Source organism: Notothenia rossii (genome assembly GCF_949606895.1).
Source record: "Notothenia rossii genome assembly, chromosome: 8".
NCBI lineage: Eukaryota > Metazoa > Chordata > Actinopteri > Perciformes > Nototheniidae > Notothenia > Notothenia rossii.
In genome coordinates, this window is record NC_136906.1 from 81740821 (window position 1) to 81750820 (window position 10000).

General features: G+C 44.0%; 1 protein-coding gene across 2 annotated transcripts in view; it reads left to right on the forward strand.

The window, feature by feature from the left end:
• pex7 (peroxisomal biogenesis factor 7) overlaps positions 1-10000 on the forward strand; it is a 45949-nt gene that overhangs the window by 2851 nt on the left and 33098 nt on the right. For both annotated transcript variants that reach the window (XM_079646403.1, XM_079646404.1), the window contains exons 5-6: positions 7524-7601; positions 7690-7798. In XM_079646403.1, coding sequence (XP_079502529.1) covers positions 7524-7601; positions 7690-7798 — 187 coding nt within the window. The remainder of the gene's footprint in view (positions 1-7523; positions 7602-7689; positions 7799-10000) is intronic.

Genomic DNA, 10000 nt, shown 5'->3' on the forward strand with positions numbered 1-10000 from the left:
TGTGTCCCCTCTTCTCCATGTCTCTTCTACATCAACATGTGTCCCCTCTTCTCCATGTCTCTTCTACATCAACATGTGTCCCCTCTTCTTCATGTCTCTTCTACATCAGCATGTGTCCCCTCTTCTTCATGTCTCTTCTACATCAGCATGTGTCCCCTCTTCTTCATGTCTCTTCTACATCAGCATGTGTCCCCTCTTCTTCATGTCTCTTCTACATCAACATGTGTCCCCTCTTCTTCATGTCTCTTCTACATCAACATGTGTCCCCTCTTCTTCATGTCTCTTCTACATCAGCATGTGTCCCCTCTTCTTCATGTCTCTTCTACATCAACATGTGTCCCCTCTTCTTCATGTCTCTTCTACATCAACATGTGTCCCCTCTTCTCCATGTCTCTTCTACATCACCATGTGTCCCCTCTTCTTCATGTCTCTTCTACATCAGCATGTGTCCCCTCTTCTTCATGTCTCTTCTACATCAACATGTGTCCCCTCTTCTCCATGTCTCTTCTACATCAACATGTGTCCCCTCTTCTTCATGTCTCTTCTACATCAACATGTGTCCCCTCTTCTCCATGTCTCTTCTACATCACCATGTGTCCCCTCTTCTTCATGTCTCTTCTACATCAACATGTGTCCCCTCTTCTCCATGTCTCTTCTACATCAACATGTGTCCCCTCTTCTTCATGTCTCTTCTACATCAACATGTGTCCCCTCTTCTCCATGTCTCTTCTACATCAACATGTGTCCCCTCTTCTTCATGTCTCTTCTACATCAACATGTGTCCCCTCTTCTTCACGTCTCTTCTACATCAACATGTGTCCCCTCTTCTTCACGTCTCTTCTACATCAACATGTGTCCCCTCTTCTCCATGTCTCTTCTACATCAACATGTGTCCCCTCTTCTCCATGTCTCTTCTACATCAACATGTGTCCCCTCTTCTCCATGTCTCTTCTACATCAACATGTGTCCCCTCTTCTTCATGTCTCTTCTCCATCAATATGTGTCCCCTCTTCTTCATGTCTCTTCTACATCAACATGTGTCCCCTCTTCTTCATGTCTCTTCTACATCAGCATGTGTCCCCTCTTCTTCATGTCTCTTCTACATCACCATGTGTCCCCTCTTCTTCATGTCTCTTCTACATCAGCATGTGTCCCCTCTTCTTCATGTCTCTTCTACATCAACATGTGTCCCCTCTTCTTTATGTCTCTTCTACATCAACATGTGTCCCCTCTTCTCCATGTCTCTTCTACATCAACATGTGTCCCCTCTTCTTCACGTCTCTTCTACATCAACATGTGTCCCCTCTTCTCCATGTCTCTTCTACATCAACATGTGTCCCCTCTTCTCCATGTCTCTTCTACATCAACATGTGTCCCCTCTTCTTCATGTCTCTTCTCCATCAATATGTGTCCCCTCTTCTTCATGTCTCTTCTACATCAACATGTGTCCCCTCTTCTTCATGTCTCTTCTACATCAACATGTGTCCCCTCTTCTTTATGTCTCTTCTACATCAACATGTGTCCCCTCTTCTTCATGTCTCTTCTACATCAACATGTGTCCCCTCTTCTTCATGTCTCTTCTACATCAACATGTGTCCCCTCTTCTTTATGTCTCTTCTACATCAACATGTGTCCCCTCTTCTCCATGTCTCTTCTACATCAACATGTGTCCCCTCTTCTTCATGTCTCTTCTACATCAACATGTGTCCCCTCTTCTCCATGTCTCTTCTACATCAACATGTGTCCCCTCTTCTCCATGTCTCTTCTACATCAACATGTGTCCCCTCTTCTTCACGTCTCTTCTACATCAACATGTGTCCCCTCTTCTCCATGTCTCTTCTACATCAACATGTGTCCCCTCTTCTCCATGTCTCTTCTACATCAACATGTGTCCCCTCTTCTTCATGTCTCTTCTCCATCAATATGTGTCCCCTCTTCTTCATGTCTCTTCTACATCAACATGTGTCCCCTCTTCTTCATGTCTCTTCTACATCAGCATGTGTCCCCTCTTCTTCATGTCTCTTCTACATCACCATGTGTCCCCTCTTCTTCATGTCTCTTCTACATCAGCATGTGTCCCCTCTTCTTCATGTCTCTTCTACATCAGCATGTGTCCCCTCTTCTTCATGTCTCTTCTACATCAACATGTGTCCCCTCTTCTTCATGTCTCTTCTACATCAACATGTGTCCCCTCTTCTTCATGTCTCTTCTACATCAGCATGTGTCCCCTCTTCTTCATGTCTCTTCTACATCAACATGTGTCCCCTCTTCTTCATGTCTCTTCTACATCAACATGTGTCCCCTCTTCTTCATGTCTCTTCTACATCAGCATGTGTCCCCTCTTCTTCATGTCTCTTCTACATCAACATGTGTCCCCTCTTCTTCATGTCTCTTCTACATCAACCTGTGTCCCCTCTTCTCCATGTCTCTTCTACATCAACATGTGTCCCCTCTTCTTTACGTCTCTTCTACATCAACATGTGTCCCCTCTTCTTCATGTCTCTTCTACATCAACATGTGTCCCCTTTTCTTCATGTCTCTTCTACATCAACATGTGTCCCCTCTTCTTCATGTCTCTTCTACATCAACATGTGTCCCCTCTTCTTCATGTCTCTTCTACATCAACATGTGTCCCCTCTTCTTCATGTCTCTTCTACATCAACATGTGTCCCCTCTTCTTCATGTCTCTTCTACATCAACATGTGTCCCCTTTTCTCCATGTCTCTTCTACATCAACATGTGTCCCCTCTTCTTCATGTCTCTTCTTCATCAACATGTGTCCCCTCTTCTCCATGTCTCTTCTACATCAACATGTGTCCCCTTTTCTTCATGTCTCTTCTACATCAACATGTGTCCCCTTTTCTCCATGTCTCTTCTACATCAACATGTGTCCCCTCTTCTTCATGTCTCTTCTTCATCAACATGTGTCCCCTCTTCTCCATGTCTCTTCTACATCAACATGTGTCCCCTTTTCTCCATGTCTCTTCTTCATCAACATGTGTCCCCTCTTCTCCATGTCTCTTCTTCATCAACATGTGTCCCCTCTTCTCCATGTCTCTTCTACATCAACATGTGTCCCCTTTTCTCCATGTCTCTTCTTCATCAACATGTGTCCCCTCTTCTCCATGTCTCTTCTACATCAACATGTGTCCCCTCTTCTCCATGTCTCTTCTACATCAACATGTGTCCCCTCTTCTCCATGTCTCTTCTACATCAACATGTGTCCCCTCTTCTCCATGTCTCTTCTACATCAACATGTGTCCCCTCTTCTCCATGTCTCTTCTACATCAACATGTGTCCCCTCTTCTCCATGTCTCTTCTACATCAACATGTGTCCCCTCTTCTCCATGTCTCTTCTACATCAACATGTGTCCCCTTTTCTCCATGTCTCTTCTTCATCAACATGTGTCCCCTCTTCTCCATGTCTCTTCTTCATCAACATGTGTCCCCTCTTCTCCATGTCTCTTCTACATCAACATGTGTCCCCTCTTCTCCATGTCTCTTCTACATCAACATGTGTCCCCTTTTCTTCATGTCTCTTCTTCATCAACATGTGTCCCCTCTTCTCCATGTCTCTTCTTCATCAACATGTGTCCCCTCTTCTCCATGTCTCTTCTTCATCAACATGTGTCCCCTTTTCTCCATGTCTCTTCTTCATCAACATGTGTCCCCTTTTCTCCATGTCTCTTCTACATCAACATGTGTCCCCTCTTCTTCATGTCTCTTCTTCATCAACATGTGTCCCCTCTTCTCCATGTCTCTTCTACATCAACATGTGTCCCCTCTTCTTCATGTCTCTTCTACATCAACATGTGTCCCCTCTTCTTCATGTCTCTTCTACATCAACATGTGTCCCCTCTTCTCCATGTCTCTTCTACATCAACATGTGTCCCCTTTTCTCCATGTCTCTTCTTCATCAACATGTGTCCCCTCTTCTCCATGTCTCTTCTTCATCAACATGTGTCCCCTCTTCTCCATGTCTCTTCTTCATCAACATGTGTCCCCTCTTCTTCACGTCTCTTCTACATCAACATGTGTCCCCTCTTCTCCATGTCTCTTCTACATCAACATGTGTCCCCTTTTCTCCATGTCTCTTCTTCATCAACATGTGTCCCCTCTTCTCCATGTCTCTTCTTCATCAATATGTGTCCCCTCTTCTTCAGGTCTCTTCTGCATCAACATGTGTCCCCTCTTCTCCATGTCTCTTCTTCATCAACATGTGTCCCCTCTTCTCCATGTCTCTTCTTCATCAACATGTGTCCCCTCTTCTTCACGTCTCTTCTACATCAACATGTGTCCCCTCTTCTCCATGTCTCTTCTACATCAACATGTGTCCCCTTTTCTCCATGTCTCTTCTACATCAACATGTGTCCCCTCTTCTTCATGTCTCTTCTTCATCAACATGTGTCCCCTCTTCTCCATGTCTCTTCTTCATCAACATGTGTCCCCTCTTCTTCACGTCTCTTCTACATCAACATGTGTCCCCTCTTCTCCATGTCTCTTCTTCATCAACATGTGTCCCCTCTTCTCCATGTCTCTTCTACATCAACATGTGTCCCCTCTTCTTCATGTCTCTTCTTCATCAACATGTGTCCCCTCTTCTTCATGTCTCTTCTTCATCAACATGTGTCCCCTCTTCTCCATGTCTCTTCTTCATCAACATGTGTCCCCTCTTCTTCACGTCTCTTCTACATCAACATGTGTCTCCTCTTCTCCATGTCTCTTCTTCATCAACATGTGTCCCCTCTTCTCCATGTCTCTTCTACATCAACATGTGTCCCCTCTTCTTCACGTCTCTTCTACATCAACATGTGTCTCCTCTTCTCCATGTCTCTTCTTCATCAACATGTATCCCCTCTTCTCCATGTCTCTTCTACATCAACATGTGTCCCCTTTTCTCCATGTCTCTTCTTCATCAACATGTGTCCCCTCTTCTCCATGTCTCTTCTTCATCAACATGTGTCCCCTCTTCTCCATGTCTCTTCTTCATCAACATGTGTCCCCTCTTCTCCATGTCTCTTCTACATCAACATGTGTCCCCTTTTCTCCATGTCTCTTCTTCATCAACATGTGTCCCCTCTTCTCCATGTCTCTTCTTCATCAACATGTGTCCCCTCTTCTTCACGTCTCTTCTACATCAACATGTGTCCCCTCTTCTCCATGTCTCTTCTTCATCAACATGTGTCCCCTCTTCTCCATGTCTCTTCTACATCAACATGTGTCCCCTCTTCTCCATGTCTCTTCTACATCAACATGTGTCCCCTTTTCTCCATGTCTCTTCTTCATCAACATGTGTCCCCTCTTCTCCATGTCTCTTCTTCATCAACATGTGTCCCCTCTTCTCCATGTCTCTTCTTCATCAACATGTGTCCCCTCTTCTCCATGTCTCTTCTACATCAACATGTGTCCCCTTTTCTCCATGTCTCTTCTTCATCAACATGTGTCCCCTCTTCTCCATGTCTCTTCTTCATCAACATGTGTCCCCTTTTCTCCATGTCTCTTCTACATCAACATGTGTCCCCTTTTCTCCATGTCTCTTCTTCATCAACATGTGTCCCCTCTTCTCCATGTCTCTTCTACATCAACATGTGTCCCCTTTTCTCCATGTCTCTCCTACATCAACATGTGTCCCCTCTTCTCCATGTCTCTTCTTCATCAACATGTGTCCCCTCTTCTTCATGTCTCTTCTACATCAACATGTGTCCCCTCTTCTTCATGTCTCTTCTACATCAACATGTGTCCCCTTTTCTCCATGTCTCTTCTTCATCAACATGTGTCCCCTCTTCTCCATGTCTCTTCTACATCAACATGTGTCCCCTCTTCTCCATGTCTCTTCTACATCAACATGTGTCCCCTCTTCTTCATGTCTCTTCTACATCAACATGTGTCCCCTCTTCTTCATGTCTCTTCTTCATCAACATGTGTCCCCTCTTCTTCATGTCTCTTCTACATCAACATGTGTCCCCTCTTCATCATGTCTCTTCTACATCAACATGTGTCCCCTCTTTTTCATGTCTCTTCTACATCAACATGTGTCCCCTCTTCTCCATGTCTCTTCTACATCAACATGTGTCCCCTCTTCTCCATGTCTCTTCTACATCAACATGTGTCCCCTCTTCTTCACGTCTCTTCTACATCAACATGTGTCCCCTCTTCTCCATGTCTCTTCTTCATCAACATGTGTCCCCTCTTCTTCATGTCTCTTCTACATCAACATGTGTCCCCTCTTCTTCACGTCTCTTCTACATCAACATGTGTCCCCTCTTCTCCATGTCTCTTCTTCATCAACATGTGTCCCCTCTTCTTCATGTCTCTTCTACATCAACATGTGTCCCCTCTTCATCATGTCTCTTCTACATCAACATGTGTCCCCTCTTTTTCATGTCTCTTCTACATCAACATGTGTCCCCTCTTCTCCATGTCTCTTCTACATCAACATGTGTCCCCTCTTCTCCATGTCTCTTCTTCATCAACATGTGTCCCCTCTTCTCCATGTCTCTTCTTCATCAACATGTGTCCCCTCTTCTTCATGTCTCTTCTACATCAACATGTGTCCCCTCTTCTTCATGTCTCTTCTGCATCACCATGTGTCCCCTCTTCTTCATGTCTCTTCTACATCAACATGTGTCCCCTCTTCTTCATGTCTCTTCTACATCAACATGTGTCCCCTCTTCTTCATGTCTCTTCTGCATCACCATGTGTCCCCTCTTCTTCATGTCTCTTCTACATCAACATGTGTCCCCTCTGAGATTCTCTCTCTTTTTGATCCATTTCTATAAAAACCTGTCTGAAAATGAGCTGATCAGATTTTGGCCACTTGATGATGTCATAACGATGTGTTGTCTTGTGTAACCATTAGCCAATCAGCAACAAAGGTAACCCCCCCCCCCCCCCCCCCCCCTATCACCTGAATCTCCTCTAGAGCTCCATTGAGTTCTTTGTAACCAAATCTCTCTCTGAGGGGCGTGGGGAGGGGCTCCTTATTTTCATCTAAAGTAACAGACAGAGAATCAGCACTTTGGAAACAGGGCTGAAACAGAGGGGATTATGGGTAATGCTGCAATGATCTGGTTGGTGTTTCAGCCAATCAGAGACAGGCTCTGGATATATCTGAGACCTGTGATATATTGATGAAGAAGAGGATGATAGGGGACCTTTCAGTAGTCATCTATCTTCTACCTCTTATTGTAATGGGATCGTGGAGGTAACAGTCCCATCCCACATCCAGCAGCTCTTACTGCGTCCAGCATAGAGATATCCTCCCTCCAGCTGATCCTGGGTCTGCCCCTCGCTCTCCTCACAGATCAAATCAAAACATGTAATGCTAGCTCAATATATAAAACATAAGAGCATTTAGGAGACGGGCAGTGTCTGATGGTAATTCACACAAACACACATTCACTGAAACTGAGTGTGTGTGTGTGTGTGTGTGTGTGTGTGTGTGTGTGTGTGTGTGTGTGTGTGTGTGTGTGTGTGTGTGTGTGTGTGTGTGTGTCTGTCTCTGTGTGTGTGTGTGTATAAAGGTGTATTCTGTGGACTGGAGTCAGACTAGAGGAGAGAACCTCATCGTCTCCGGGTCGTGGGATCAAACGGCTAAAGTGGTCAGTTTTTGTTTTTCAATTTTTTTTATTTTTAAGTTTCTGCTTCCTCGTATTTAAAAAAAAAGTTTGGTGTTCTCCCTCCCTCCAGTGGGACCCGTCTCTCAGCCAATCAGTGTCCACGCTCAGGGGTCATGAAGGGGTCATCTACAGCACCGTTTGGTCGCCTCACATCCCAGGGTGCTTTGCGTCAGCCTCAGGTGAGAAACTGCTGTTTCTTTAATCACGATGGATTGAAGGGAAGCTCAAATGAACAAGAGTCCCGTTAAAGTTCAGAACTGATCTTAAAGTGCTTTTAATGGTTTACAAAGCTTTGCATCAGCTGGTACCTACATACATCACGGACTGCATTTCATTTATTATTTATTTTATTATTTGTATTTATTATTTTTGGGACACTCAGATCCTCCGGTGCCTCTCTGGGGAGGCTGCTTCCTGTTGTTCTGGACCGGCCTCCCATTGGATCGCCCTTAGAGTTAGAGTCAATCAAATCTGATTCTGTGTCTGTAGCTTTAAATGCTAATGAGCTGCTGCAGGCCACGCCCCCCTGAGAGATGATTGGTTTAAAAAGGATTTTAGAAAATCTGCTCTTGGAGGAGATTTATGTTTTTTTTTGTTCTTCTTTGTTTCTGATGTTATGTAAAGCGTCTTCGAGCAAAAGCTATAACAATTCATTATTATTATTATTATTAAAAGGTGGGGGGGGGGTTACCTTGGTTGCTGATTGGCTAATGGTTACAAAACCCAAACCATCGTTATGACATCATAAAGTGGCCAAAATTAAAAAGAAAGGTCTTTAATTTACTTTAATTCTTGGGAACGATTCAATGATTTTATGAGAGAGGGGTCTGTGTTCCAAGTGAAAATCTTTTTCATTTTGGGTGATTTTAGTGTTTTTGACTGTTTTCTGGCTCTGGGTTTGAACTCTTTCTGTGTTGTTTTGAAACATCTTCCTCACTCTTTATTCTGTATCTTGTCTCTTGACTCTGTGAAGCACTCTGGCCTGAAAGGTGCTATATACAATGAAGGTTATTATGTTCATTATTAATAGAATATTAGTGAAAGCACTTAAAGGCGGGGTAGGTCATTCACTTCAGAAACACTTATACTGTGGGGGAAGCTTCTGTGCAGCAATGCAGGAGGAGTCACCGACTCAAAGGAGACACGGGGAGAGCTGGAGCTCTGATGTCAAACTCTGATGGCTTTATTTGGAGCTTCGGCCGGAGAGTTCACAAAACAAGTCCAAGAGCCAGAGGTTCTGACTTCACGGTAGAGTTGCCACGTCAACTTTGGAGAACTCTACCCCAGACCCGTGTGTTCAGCTAGTTCAGAGAGAAGAATCAACATGCTGCATAACAAGAACCATAACACCTCTATCAGCTGACGCACACAGGCAGGAGCAGGGAGACACTGAGAGCACAGCAGCCAGGCTACAGGTGTGTGTGCTCAGTCAGGATAGCATGAACTGATACACTGGGTCAAAGTTATGGGCCTTGGGAAATATTTCCCCAACAGTTGTTATATTCCATGGAATGCTCTTAACATCCTGATAGCAATGAATATCTGAAGTGCTTTGACAAAAAATCCATAAAGAAAATCATCAGTGGAAGCTGTGGTGCTCTAAAAAGCACGACCAATCATCTGAGCCGGCTAAAGTAACTGGATGGCCTACCTGCCTGTCAGCCTTCCATCTGTGCACAAACTGACCTCGTGCCCTCATTGGTCATGTGCGCATTCGTGTGTGTTGGAGGAGGGGCTCTGTGAGGAAGTGGCAGATTTTTCTAATTCTAGCGCACTCGAGCTGGTTTCTCCAAAATGACCTACCCCACCTTTAAGTCAGAAGTTGTGTAATATCATTTCACATAGGTCAACTTATAACGGAAATATTTCCTGGTCAATTTCACCTCATTTACTATTATTATTATTTATTATTTGTAGTTATATTTATTTTGTTCTTTCTTTTATTTCTCAGTTTGCAAACACTTTAACATTTATTTGGCGTTGTGTAGTTGCTCCTTAATATTCTATTGCAATACAAGTATTATAAACAAAACTAAGACATAGAATAGAGGCTAACATAAATACTATATATTTTTAAGTTGCGTATTAATGATGTTAAAAGAAAAGTATTCCTCTCAGTTCTCTGGCCTGTACTCCCTTATATCCTTTGATGCAGTGTGTGATAAATAAAGCCTAGTTAGCACATTTAGTCCTTCTTACGTCTTCATCATGTTTGACTCCCAGTTGTAATAATCTCAGGTCCCTTTGATCAGTGCTGGAGCTGTGGCTCCTGTATTTGGACACCAGGGGGCGCTGTAGCTGTGTCTCAGGGATTCCTCCAGGTTCACCTTAAAGTTCCTATTGAGGTCCCAATGAATCAGTAACTCACAGTTTTTAAAGGT